Source organism: Haliotis asinina, chromosome 15, assembly GCF_037392515.1.
Source record: "Haliotis asinina isolate JCU_RB_2024 chromosome 15, JCU_Hal_asi_v2, whole genome shotgun sequence".
Taxonomy (NCBI): domain Eukaryota; kingdom Metazoa; phylum Mollusca; class Gastropoda; order Lepetellida; family Haliotidae; genus Haliotis; species Haliotis asinina.
Window position 1 is genome coordinate 42,287,500 of NC_090294.1, and position 14,208 is coordinate 42,301,707.

General features: G+C 39.1%; 1 protein-coding gene across 1 annotated transcript; it reads left to right on the forward strand.

Moving 5' to 3' along the window:
• The first annotated feature begins 3,013 nt into the window (after nucleotides 1-3,013).
• LOC137265846 (uncharacterized) lies at nucleotides 3,014-12,823 on the forward strand. Its single transcript, XM_067801307.1, has 5 exons — nucleotides 3,014-3,283; nucleotides 5,994-6,021; nucleotides 7,874-8,074; nucleotides 8,860-8,981; nucleotides 12,345-12,823. Exons 1-5 carry the CDS (start codon nucleotides 3,092-3,094, stop codon nucleotides 12,471-12,473), a joined length of 672 nt encoding a protein of 223 aa, XP_067657408.1. The 5' UTR covers nucleotides 3,014-3,091; the 3' UTR covers nucleotides 12,474-12,823.
• The last annotated feature ends 1,385 nt before the right edge of the window (nucleotides 12,824-14,208 follow it).

The window sequence follows — 14,208 nt, forward strand, 5'->3', positions numbered from 1 at the left end:
TATACAACAGCTTTTGTAATTTGCACTAGTTTTACATTTTAGTTAAGAAAATGTTTTAAAATTCCTTACCAGTCTGACTACCAGGATCGCAATTTCATCCAAATCTATAAATAGTAATAATTAAACTTACCTTTCCACTTAATGGTAGTCAAGGAGTCAGACTCAGAAGAAATACTCTTTCCTTTCAGTATCCACAGTTTACAACGTGCATTGTGTTTACTGTATCCGAAATATAAGCACTCGACTTTGGACGTGCACTTGATGGCACACATCATGCTGCTCATTCTCGTAGCACTGCTGGATTTTCCTTTCCTCTCGGAGTTAGACCTCACCGATTTGTATTTTGTATATTTGACACATACGCTACACTTCAGACAGAAATAAGCAACAACTAACAAGAGTATTTTACACTGCATGTTTGGCACCTTACACGTCCTGTAACAACTTTGCTGAAATAAAATATGCGTTCCAGTTTCATACGTTCTCTACACCTACATGCATTATGCATGGAGTCAGCTTATCTACATGAATATCGTCGAATTCATAATTAAACTACACGTGATTGTGGCACATATTTCTTATATATGTCTTATCTGTTTGAAAAGAATAAGAAAATAATTTGAAAATAGCCATTATCTGAAAGTTTATTTTGAGTTTGAGTTCCAAGTAGTAGTTTAATTGTCAACTGTGAAACTTGAAGTGAGAGTAAAATATAGAATCACAGTGGAAATTGTGAGTGTTATCAATATGACAAAATCAAAACCGTTCAATTACCCTTTGCAAAGGTGTATTTTTCCCTTTGGTTGTTTCATGGGGCATAGTAAAAAGATAAACTAGAAAATTAACAATACTGATAACTACTATGATGTTGTAAGTATGTTAATGTTTTAGCTTTCTCAATTTAAAAAAAACCCGAGTTTGTTTTAGTTTAAGGACACATTCAGCCATATTCCAGCAATTAATGACAAGTGACGCCAGAATAGGTACGGGCTAATTGTTTAATTCATGATATTTGTTCTACCTAAATATTTTAGTTGTACAGGATAGCATTTTAATGATCCTCTCTGCATCGTGATGGTATCGGGTTTTTTCTTCTATCTTTATAGCTGCGACTTCCATTAAAATTGAATTCAGTACGTGTGCTGATTAAAAGCTTTCTATTGCGAGCCGATAAATCTTCCTTTTTCATTCCATTTTAAGTCTGTCCAATGTATGTACGTATGCGCATATGTATGTTCTCTGCCTGTTTTTATCTGTGTAATTATATGTGTGTGGTTTTACGGGCTTGGGTTACCAGGGGTAATATTGTCCATTATCTTCCGCGGAGGCTATTTAAGTGCCGTCATTATGCTATTGTCAATAATGTGATTTATAATTGGCCTTATTATGTTATTATCAATAATGTGACAAATGAAATACAACTTTGTCTGGCACTCTGATCCCGTTTATAAATAATGACCAGACACCCACGCGGACTTCAAATTACCCGTGACTGATTCCATGGTCAATGTGCCCGCCCGGTGAGCGGAAGGGCACGGGTTCGATTCCAGACTGCGCCATACCAAAAGACGTTAAAATGTGGTACTTGTTGGTCTCTGCCTTTTATGGGTAATGGGTGCAACAAGAACTCGGCTCGGAGTCAGTATAATGTATCTACGTGGGGTTTTCAAACTGAACTGCAGCATGGTATCAGAGTGAGCAAACACTAGACCAGCTTAAGTTTGGGATAGTACAATCAGTCCCACATATACCCGCACAACGTCGCCATATGCGACGTTAAATCTCATTTCAGCTCAAACTGCCTGTCCGTTAAAACCTCGGAAATAAATGGCGCAAACAGCCTCTCAATTTACGATGATGTAAATCCTTTCAATGCAATGCCGTACGATGTTTATCAACCGCTAAATATTGACTCTGCATGGTGTTTGTAAATATTAAAGAATGACTCCAAAGTAAATTGGTCAGTAAGAAATCCACATTATTTCCTGTGATTTGAAATATTGTTTTGTATTAATACTTTGGTTATGCAAACGCAACTAATTAATGAAATGGATCGGTAATCTGAAGGATCGGTATGAACACGCCCATGTTTGGCTATGGGTAGAGCTTCATTGTAGGTTTGTACGTGTATAAAACGAATTATCTGATTCGCTTACACTAGTCACGTGGCACTAGGAGTGCATCATGCATTTTACGTAGAGAGATGGAACTTCACGACGTTGGTGGCATTATCCTTCGCTTACCTCATATATGTCACTTTGGATGAGCGCTCTTCTATTAGTTCATTTGTACCCCGCTTACAAACGAGGAACAATACCCCAATGTGTTGTGATGACTCATATCTCGTGAACCACATTACCCACATATTTGAAAAACTTTGGATATGGCTTTGCTAATGATCAGTTCACAATAAAATGGTAACGTTACACATTTTGGACACCGAGAGAATAGTTAGGCTCACTACCTTTCGACATCCCCTCATAAGAATTCATTACGATGGAACTAAATTTGTAGGTGGGGCACACTAAACAGGTGGCATGACATAATGTCAAAGGCGGCATTTAACACCCCAGTGAAACAGGTGACATTGAATATATGCTATAGAACATTCAGACCGCTTCTTACACATTACGGAGCGGTTGGGTAACCTAGTGGTTAAAGCATGAGCTCGTCACCCCGAATACCCGGGTTCATTTCCCACATGGGTGCAATGTCTGAAGCCCATTTCTGGTGTCCAATGCCGTGCTGGAATATTGCAAAAAGCGACAAAAACCGAAACCCACACTCTCTCACACTGCAATCAGTACACATTCAAATTTTTAGTAGCATAATTGGCCTTGAACTTCTCTGTCCATGACCAGTAAGCCCCGTAAACGATAACACCGGATGATGACTGACCTGTGGTGTAAACCCTCATTAAATACAAACCTTTAACATGACGAAGGTCACTGCCGGTCTCCCATGTGACGTTGCCTTTACACGTGAATAACTAAACTAAACCAATTTCCTAACCAGTCATTGTTGGATATTGCCGTTTTGACAGACACTCCATATCGTGTTCTAAGGAGCTTAGGCCAAACGGAAGAAGAATATGAAGTCATTTGTATCTGTAGTTGTTCTGTTGGTGGTTGCCATGATTGTAGAAAATGAAGGAGACGACAACATCTATCTGCTTGATGTGAAGCTTCCTCCTTTGGTAGACAGGAACGAAGATGGTGAACTCGGGCAAATAAATCGGTACATTTGGCAAAGTTACGGCATCGACGACATCTATCGATTTAAGGTACGTCTACACATCGTTTGTAGCCACTTTGTACCTCCGTTATATAATGTATTTGAATGGCATAAGTGATATGCATAACAATGTAGGGAAGGGGTTCCTCTAATGAAGAAGTGCATTATATTCCAAATGACGTGTTTTTCATGGTACAGGACTTGATATTCATAAACTGATACACACCCATTTAAATGTTATACAGAGAAGACGAATCTTGTTGCCTCCCGATGCAGATCAAAGAAATATCCCCAGCGCCCAAACGCCATTAAAATGTCTAAAATAATAAAATCTGTAAGCACGATTTTGGTAAGTGTTTCAGAAGTCAAAAATGTACGAGTTCAGCACCTGCGACAGTATCGTGAGCTTGGAGCTCATAATCCAAAGAAAATCTTCCCCATTATGCAAATATATATCCTTACTATTGTTTGTGATATTTTTGAATCACTAGAAGAGGTAGAATGTTTGACCAACGGTTCACAAGGTGCATGGCAATATCGGATATAATACATATATTTTCTCATGCATGATATGGGATTAATGATCAACGACTCGGAAAACAATCAATACTTTTTTCACGATTATACAGCTTATCTATATTGCTGATCGTCTTGAAACAAATACGTAGTTCGAAATGCTTCACCTGTCAATTAATCATCGAATTTTAAGATCACATGCGTATTTTGTGTAAAAAATTGTGACAATTTCAGTGCTCGTTTTCAAGAGACATTATATTTTCATCCTAGGTTAGTCTCGTTTGTCATAGGCGTGGGTAGCCAAGTGGTTAGAACGCTCGCACGTTACTCCGATAACCTAGGTACAATACGCCATATAGGTGTAATGTGTGAAGCCCATTTCTGGTGTCCCTTGCCGTGATATTGCTGGAATATTACTAAAAGCGACGTAAGGCGCATTAGCCATTAGACCAAAGCCGATCACATGTGTTAACTCGCGAGTTTGGGGAATCAGCTCGCTTAGCAGCTAGGAGGTGTAACTATACCAACCCACACACAACACGAGAACCTGAGTGAACAAACAAGGAGTTTATTATGCCACAGTCACAGGATGATTTGTGACTGTGGTCGTCCCTGTTTTATACCCTTTCCCAGTTGTCATAGCTAATCGGGTTTACTGATAATATTGCTGATAAGTTGTTGTATCTAAATCCTATTGCCTAATTCGACTACCGATAACGTACCTACTGCGAAGTTAAGTTACTCTATCTGTCACAATTACATGAAGATTTTCATAACGTATTGACCACAACGTCGTTGACAAGCGAAAGACATGATGCATCTGCTGACACATACAAGATATTGGTCTTGGACATTCGATATCAGTGTGACCACGAGTGAAGTACACGATAAATTGGATTAGCCTATCTCTATCTGTTGACACTTACAAGATACTGGTCTTGGACCTTCGTTATCAGTGTGACCCTTGGCAGACTGAAGATATGGCACGTGTAGCATTTCGATATTTCAATAAAATATTTTGTCATAGAATCTTTATAAAATATTGTGCATTTCCACCATGTTAATAATATCCCCCCGTTCGTTTTAAAATTTCACCTCCTAGCTGATAAGCGAGCTGATTCCCCAAACTCGCGAGTTAACACATGGTTGTGTTACCCAAGGCATACATTCATACATTCACGATTTGTTAACCTAAGTTAATGTATTGATTTGTTATTATCTGTGACTGCTGACTGCTGATGTGATTATTTAAATAAAAACACCAAAAGTAAAAGTATATGCACAGGTAAACAGGAATAAATGTTGGAGAAAATCCCTTATATGTCAGTACAAAATACAGCAAAAGTAACCATGAACTGACGGATACAACGGACAGTCTTCTTTGACCAGGCCTCTTACTGAGGGTTTTAGTCGAAATCCGGTTATAACGAAATAACGTTGACTTCGTTGTACCAATAGTTTACTGTATCATGAAACGACCTGCACGTGCTATAATGTAATATCTACTTAATATAGAAGAAGTAATATTTGGTGGTGTCTTTGGCTGTGAGAGTTATAACATCATAGGCCTTTAAAATCCTACCAAACGTTTTATGGTAAACATGTTGGTGCCATCGGTGTGGTGAACATCTCTAAAATGTGTATCTTCAACTTTTTAGGATCTTAACAGAAATAAGGCTTACCCGTGAAGATCCAGGATAGAAGTGATCGTTAGTCGTAAATAAGATTAGATCGGGTGGATACGATTGCTGATGTGGTTAACACGTGTCCCAATTGCTTACATCGATACTCATGCTGTTGATCACTTAATTGATTACTTACGTATTGCAGCCGTGAACAACAAGCAAACAAAACTTACAATAACAAACTTATTATTATCAAAAATAAAACAATATTTTTGTTGTCGCTTCCATCTTTGTTTCTATACATCTGTCGCATCATTTCAGGAACTAATGACCCGTGAAGGTCCCGGGGTAGAATAGGCCTTTAGTAACCCCTGCTTGCCATAAAAGTCGACCATGCTTATCGGGATCGAGTAGTCAGGCACGCTGACTTAGTTGGGACATGTCATCGATTCCCAACTGCGCAGATCGATGCTCACATTGTTGATCACTGGATTGTTTGGTCCAGACTCGATTATTTACAGACCGCCGCCATATAGCTGGAATATTGCTGGGTACGGCGTAAAACTAAACTCACTCACTCAGGAACTAGTTCAAGCTGATTCCAATATATATTTGCAGGTCAGAGGGGAACCCAGGGCAATTGTAGGTAAGGTTATTCAGCAAAACATCTTTACATTACGAATCGTAACAGCATTATTTCTTTCGTTGCTGCTATTACTTGATTGCTTGGTGAACCCTATACCATTGTAAAAATAAAATACAAAATTCGGGTGGAGGCGAGTTTTTTCTGTCGGGGGGTAATGAGAATCAAGAGATTATTATATGGCCTGAAGGGAGAGGAGATTAGGTTATCCATCAAACTCTCGTAAAATGCCGACAGCTGTAACTGCAAACTTGCACCGGAGGTTGGCTTAGAGTTACCGTCCTAACCGATGACACACAAAAGCAGACTTGCCTCAAAGCGTTCATGATGTTACACATTCTAAAACTCGGACTCTAAATGAGTAAGTGGGGGAGTTAGTATTTAACGTTACATATGCACTATTTCAGTCATATCGTGACGAAAACATATTTGACATTGAAATGGCATATATGTATATTGTAAAAACCTGTCATGATCAGACATCTAGAATATCACAGTTAGAATTAAAACTAGCATGGAAAGTCAAAACTGTTTCTACAATACAACATGAAAACAGGCTATAGATCGCCAACAAATGAAGGTAGATCACCATACTAGGGACCATGGGGACTTACAGTAACGTTGCTGCCTGCATGGTCCCAAATTGGATTATATGATATTTTTTTTTCAAAGTTAAAAGGACAAGAATGATACTTTTAAAATCCTACTAAGTTAAATTTGACTTTTAAAGTCGGACTGTAAATTGTTGAATGTCGCCACTAACTCCGACAACTGTTTCGTTCCCAGGTTGAAGTACTTAAACTGCACGGATTAGGATATAGAAAGCTGACAGTTCGTTTTGTCCTTGTGTAAAACGATTTTGTTCGGTCTGAAATGCAAATGCTAAGTGTTATATTAAGATATGCACGAAGGATGCCATTAAAACCTGTGTAATATTCTCATTTAATGTATTTGTCATACCGTTAATATGTGACTTTAAATCCTAACTCACTCACTCACTCACTCATACCGTCAATATTCTATTCTTTCCCAATGAGTATGTGAGGGGTCCTCAGACTGTCGTTTAATTTGCTGGAGAATTTGGAGGCGATTTTCAGGTATATCGTGACCAGAACCAGTATGGCATTCATGAAAGGTTCTCTGCATGACGACCAGCGAAGGTCCGAGATAGAACAGGCCTTAAGCAACCCATACTTGCCATAAAAGGCGATTATGGTTGTAGTAAGAGGCGACTAACGGGATTCAGGGGTCAGACTCCGACTTAGTTGGGACATGTCATCGATTCCCAACTGCGCAGATCGATGCTCACATTGTTGATCACTGGATTGTTTGGTCCAGACTCGATTATTTACAGACCGCCGCCATATAGCTGGAATATTGAAGAGTGCGGCGTAAAACTAAACTCACTCACTTTATGCATGACTGCACTAGAACAAACATGAATTCATTAACCTTTCCTGACCTGTTACGTCCTGCCTATGCATGAGTCATCGTGCCTTACTATGGTCATGTGATGTGGGTGAGCCAATGAATTTCTCTTAACCATGACTCTGGTTAGCCATGCGTATCCTCTGGCAAACGAACCGTCTAATTATGGTGATTTCCCATCAGTTGCTGTGTATTGTCCTTATTGTGAATTGTGTGTATTTTAACATTTAATGCTAGGTTTTAATCTAACTGTGGCACTGTCGTTGTTTTATTGTCCCTTGATGATGTTTTATCTTATATTTTACATTTATTCCTTATCGATGTCATATTTGATTTTCGTCACGATATGGCTGAAGTATTGCCGATGTGACGACAAATATTCACTCACTCACTCGCTCACTCACTCTTCATTGTCATTTCATATCAGTTGCAACCGCTAGGTCCCGCTGTTCATGGAAATGGGTGACAACAGAGTATGTTAGGATTGGGGCGGACTTCTCTGTAACTACATTATACGACGGTGAGAGTTTAGCGGATGATCTTGGGATAACCAATACATTACTAGGACATGGACCCAGCAGCTTTTCGGATTCTAACCTGTACTTCATTGAAGTCACCTTTGCACCTGGTAAGTCCGTTACTGTTTGCCCATGAAGATCCGGGTTAAAAGTGATCTCCAGAATCTCATGCTTGTCACGAAAGGCGACTAAGGGCGACTCAAGCTTGCTAACTTGGTAGTCATGCCTCATGTCAGGAATTTACAGGACGCAAATTCCTGCATCCATTACGCATGAAAATTGACAGTGGACGCAATCAAATTTATTAGTGCATCCACAGGGACGCAGTTTTTTTCACAAATTCCAGTTAAGTAACAACAGTTATCACTAGTTTGCTACTAGCTGGATTCTGGTATCACTTGCAATCTCATTACTGTAACAAGTAATGTACTAATCATGGTACAGAATGTAACAACAATATCATTGATAATGTTTAAGTGTCTGGGACCCTAAGTTTCTAGTCCAGGACCCCGGATTATAAATTATAAGCATGAGTCCCGGGATCCCCCCAAACACAGGACTCAACGTAAATCCCTGCCACATGTTTTTGTTATGTTTTTGTTTATTTTTTTATTTACTTTTGTCGTTAATTTGTGACCTTTGCTATAAGCTGTTACAAAAAAGTAAATGGAAATTGGCATCAGTGCATTAAGCCTAAACTTCCAGTAGTCTTATTTGTTTCAGTCTTAAATAGTCTTATACCGTGTTAGGTATTTTCCCTAGTGTTCTCACTTACTCGCTGACTCAATCACTCTGTAGCAACAATTCCAACATAGCTGGATCAGGCCTACGAAAATAAGTCACATATTTCGATTCTGTTCAGAGATTCCTTTTAACATAAATACGTTCCTTACAGGCAAAACAACACCAACCGCTTTGAACAGCCTGACTGACGAGATCTTACGGCTGAAAGCGGAGTCACTCACTCAGGATGGAGAATTAGCTTTCTACAAAGTCCTCGGGCAAGTTCCAGCACGGGTGAGTTGCAAGGATGGTGATAAGTATCTCTGCCACATGTAACATGTTATTATCCCCGGATCCTGATCATCCCCACATACTGAGATAGCTTCCTGTTGCCTGCACTGAAACTGTTATTATTCTAAATGTTTCTATCACGAAGAACTATACTTAACACCAAAAGAAACGCCACTTTGTTTTTGTCAAGTTTTTAAATAGAAAGACATGAAGGCTTACGTTTATGAGTTTTTTAATTTGCGTTTCTTTTGCGGTTCAGTAGGTGTCCATCTTGTACAATGGAATTGCATGTGAATTTAGGTCATGAAATTGCACAAGTCAAGCAGTTTATCTCTTCATCAGATTCATTGTAGGCATCTACAAAATATTCTGATGGCCATATTGAATGTACCTAAGAGATACATCATGACTCATGGATCATTTAATTTTACTGGTATTTGTTTGAATTACCATTTATCTTTTTTTGTTTTCTTTTCCTTTTTTCGTATATTTTGCTTTTGGGGATTACAACTAGAACATCACATTTTATTTAGAACTAGTTTGAGAGCAAATAAAATAGTGAAGTGTTAAGTGCCAACACAATATTTAAAACGGGCGGTAGATCGCCAGCAACTGAAGGTAGATCAACATACCAGGGACCATTAGGACATAGGGACGTTAAGTGATATACCATGTGAGATAATAGCTACAATAATGCCACAATGTCTTGCCAAATCACAAACCTTGAGTTTTATACTACTGAAAACAGAGTGGTAATGGACCAGTGTGTATGCTAAATCTGTTTAAACCGACAGCACAAAAATTCTGTAATTTACCGTTTGAACAGTCCACCTAAAACAGATACAGTAACTAAATTTAGTTATTAAACACCGTTACCGTCTGTCGAACGCTATATAATAGTAATGACCTCAGTATATTTCCAAACTGAGTGTTAAAAATCAATACTGAAGCATAGCAGCTTGCCAGTGGCACTGAATATTTCAGTATTCTCTGTTCTAATAATATATACAGAATCGTTAAATGTATATGGTATGACAGGTCGCTGGAAGTGAAAAACAGCTTTGAAAAAAATTAACAGAAGACGTTTCGAAGTCAAAACAGAACCCCTTACCATAAATACCTTTATCATCAATTGCTTCTTGCATGTCAGTGGTAAGCCATTCAATTAGATTTAAGCTGTTGGTTTATAAAACGTAATACGTGAAGTTACGAAGAAATGCATGTGACAACACCCAAGTCAAAATGACAAGCTGCCTTTCAAATAGCAATACAGTGGTATTTTTAAAACCAGCCGAGTGGGATAGACAGTTTTACATGTCATTTGTGTAGAAAAGCAATAAGAACATTTTGGCATCTTTGTTATAAGTTTATCTGTTTATACAAGATATAAAGGGAAATGTTATAGCTAAAACGAAATTGCGTGCGTTTCATATTTGATTATTACCTGTCACTGTGAAATTGTATCGTCAGGAAATAGTCACGACAATGTGTAACAAATCATTCTCTTTTAAGTGACGTAAATTGCACTTCTTCATTAATCATATAATTACAAATGGACAACACCACACCACAAAAGGTGTAAGTCTTAAATACTTGTTTTTCTAAACTGACAAATAATTATTGAAAACACCAACTTATGGTTAACGTGATCCCGAATATTACACAGAAGCCCTTGGTCCAGTTTCGCAAAACTCTCTTAAGCCAGAGATCTCGTAACATTTCTCGTAGCATTTGCACCTCCTATGTTACAGTATGCCAGGTACAAATGCTACTAGAAAAGTTACGACATCTTAGGCTTACGAGCGTTTTGTGAAACAGGCGCCTGATCCAAAATACCACCGTCACGTAAAATTACCTGTCAATAACAATAATGGACATTAGTGGTACCGTCAGAAACAAGGCACAAAGTAGAACTTTTCAAGAAGTGTGTGGCATGAACTCATAAAACTGCATCACAAAGAGTTCTAGAATACCGCTCATAATTTATGATTTGGGGTTGGGGGGATGATGCTGTATTTATGGAGAAGCAAGTAAACACACCCCACCCCTAACCCCCGGGTTCGTGTGGTCTACAGTCATGACCATCTAGTTCCCCTCTTAAAAACACCACACACACGCACTCTTCAGTGTTAGTTTGTACGCTCTGCTGCGTTTACCCGCTGTTGCTGGAACTTCTTCTGGTATATAGGGAATGTACTCGCCAGCTTTCTTTGGCAGCGTGTATATGCTTGGATGCTTGTTCCATTGATGCGATGAACGCAACATCGTCCTTATTATATAAAAATACAATCCATATCTTTGAACCACACTTTACGTAAGTACTATGCATTTAGTCTGTGAATAGCCCCGGGTTGAAGGTATACGATACCACGACTGAAATCATTTTCTCACTACCCTAAAAAACCAAAGAAAGTAGTAGTAATAAATATGGTTGCTCCATAAGACAAATATATTGTTCTTATCATCAGATATTTTAGGTGTGGCACTCAGCCATGATTCAGATATATGGCGGCGACGTGTTAACAATCGTGTCTAAACCAGGCAAACCCGATGCCAAAAGCATGAACATCAGTCTATACAAATAAGATACATGTGTCAACCATAATAAGGCTGACCACCCGATCCTGTTACTAGCCTTATACAGCATGCATGGGTTGCTGAAAACCAATTCTAATGAGGATGTTAATGGAGCCATTAGTGATTAGACGTGTAGTTGTATTCAAAAAGAGATATATGAGGCGACTGACATGACTTATTTTGACACAGTGCTAATAATCCTGGTCATACGAAGGGCTACCAGTAGCCCGTCAGTCACATCCAAGCACACATGCTCCTACTGAAACGGCAAAAATGGACAAGCTTGAGTGCAGAGCAATCATAAAGTTTTAGGTACCCAAGGTCCACTCGGCAAAGCCCACTGAAGAGCGATTGGCAGCAGTACGAAAGTACTTGAGTACTCAGCACTCATAGTGTCGTAGTGCTCTTAATTGTTACATGTGCTTAGCTGTCATGTGCGACAATAGCGACTTGTGCATATTACGTTTATGTGATACCGTTACGTTTCTTATACACAGAGAAGAGAAATATATTAGGCTCGAAGCTTTTTGACAGTCCCTTGTATGTTCGGTGCTCTTTCTTCAGCCGAGGTATTTATAAACTGAATATTTATAAACTGACAGCCATTGTGTACAACAACCTGCTTTGGCATTTCGAATCAATCATGATTAATCTAATTCTGTAGATAAAAAATATTTTTCGCACTTACGTTTATGTTTAGAAGCACTTACAAGTAGGTTAACCAACGACATCGATCTTCAATGAATTCATATTACATTGCTGAAATGAATGCTGGTGTTTTTGTTTCAGATTCTGATTTTTGCGAACCTCCTGCCATCCAAGGCAGATTCTCTCTATACCACTTTCAACTGTACCCATAGTTGCAGCATGAAAGTGACTGCGATTCAGAGCCTTAGAGACTATGTTGGAAACTGCTGAAAGGAACGCCACCCCCTGTAACAAATCGCACTTATCAATTTAACTTCCAGACACTTAACTTAAGTTTTCTTAAATTGCCCACCAAGGACAGTGGAATTTTCAGAACATTTTCGCATTTCTCAAATTAAGTTTGGCACACTTCTCAGTTTTGCTCTGGTAAACCTCTTGTGAACAGTAGATTTTCAGAGCAGATTTTCTGAATTATGATTACTTCCTTATGTTCGAATTCCTTTGCATGATCCAAACCCTAGAGTGAATGAGTTTAGATATCAAGTTTATTTGACAATAATTCAGCGCTATCGTGACTAAATCAATTTCTGAATTCATCATGTATACATGTAAATTATAAACACCAGTCAACTTACCAAACCCATAAAAATATTGGAGAGAACATGTCTCTAGACGTTGAGGAGTCGGGTGGTCAAGACTTGGAAAAACGGCTGATGACTGTCATCGTATCTAGTTGCGAAGATCGATTGCTTCCGACGCCAACTTGATTGTGAAGACCACACTCGGTTAGTTACTGACCTCCCGTCCTGTTACTTTGATATTGTGTACAACAGTATTGTAAAAGAGACAACCGTATTGTTAAAAAAGTGAGTTTGTTTTTATGTCGCACATAGCATTCCTGCAATATCATAGCGGAGGACACCAGAAATGGGTTTCACACACTGCGCTCAAGAGGGTGCTCAACACACTACTTCGGCCCTTACTTCACCTAGACGGGTGGTAGAATCGGCCCGATTCTATCAATCGGCTGGTCACGCCAAGCCCTGTGTATGGACTTGTATGTCATTACACACATTTAATTTGCAAATGTTTTACTTTTGGACTTGGTACATTTGTTTATATCAAATGTTCACGATTTTTCAAACTGATGTTTTGAACTTTGCCTAGAGTCTTATGCCCAGAAGGCGGTGGCTCATGGGCCAATCTGGTGGATTTGTTATTTATAACTCTTCTGCTGGAGTATATCATCCGAGTATCCTTGGTGCTGCAAGTTGGAGACCCACTTGTTATTAGCATTGTCCTTGTGATACTCCGTGGTGGGTGGGGAGCTCGGATGATGAACCTTAAAGCACTAGCTATGGCTTACGAAACCCCTGTCACCAAGAAAAAACGTCCTCTTGACACAGAACCTGATATTAATGAACTAAGACCCTCCACATCTATTGACCATTGGCCACGTTTCATAGTACTTGAGACCGTTGACAAGACACCCTTGAAGCTGAACCCTTTTGCCATTTCAAAAGGCATACAAGGCATAGCAGGAGATGTTAAAAACGTTAGACGTTTGCGTTCACTGTCTCTTCTTATTGAATGCAGTAAGAGACAACAAGCAACTAATCTCCTGTCAACTAAATCTTTTGTCGGAATTCCCGTATCAGTCTCTGCCCACCGAACACTTAACACCAGCAAAGGCATAGTGAGAGACCGAGACTGCCTTTTTGCTGATAAGCTGGAGATTGATATTGCCTCAGAAATGAAGGAACAAGGTGTGCTATATGTAAAACGTTTCACTACCCGGAAAAACAATGAGATCCAACAAACAAACACCTATTTGTTTTCTTTCTCTGCTCCGACTGTTCCAAAATCGATAAAGGCTGGTTACTGTCATATCAAAGTGGAAACGTACTTTCCGAATCCACTGTTTCAAGTGCCAAAAGTATGGGCATGTCGTAAATATGTGCACATTGTCTGTTGTGTGCGCTCACTGTGGTGAGAAAACACACAC

Coding starts and splice junctions, on each gene's coding strand:
- LOC137265846 (XM_067801307.1), top strand. CDS start 3,092: ATGAAGTCATTTGTATCTGTAGTTGTTCTGTTGGTGGTTGCCATGATT. Junction 6,022..7,873: donor GGAACCCAGGGCAATTGTAG/GTAAGGTTATTC, acceptor ATTTCATATCAG/TTGCAACCGCTAGGTCCCGC. Junction 8,982..12,344: donor TCGGGCAAGTTCCAGCACGG/GTGAGTTGCAAG, acceptor TTTTTGTTTCAG/ATTCTGATTTTTGCGAACCT.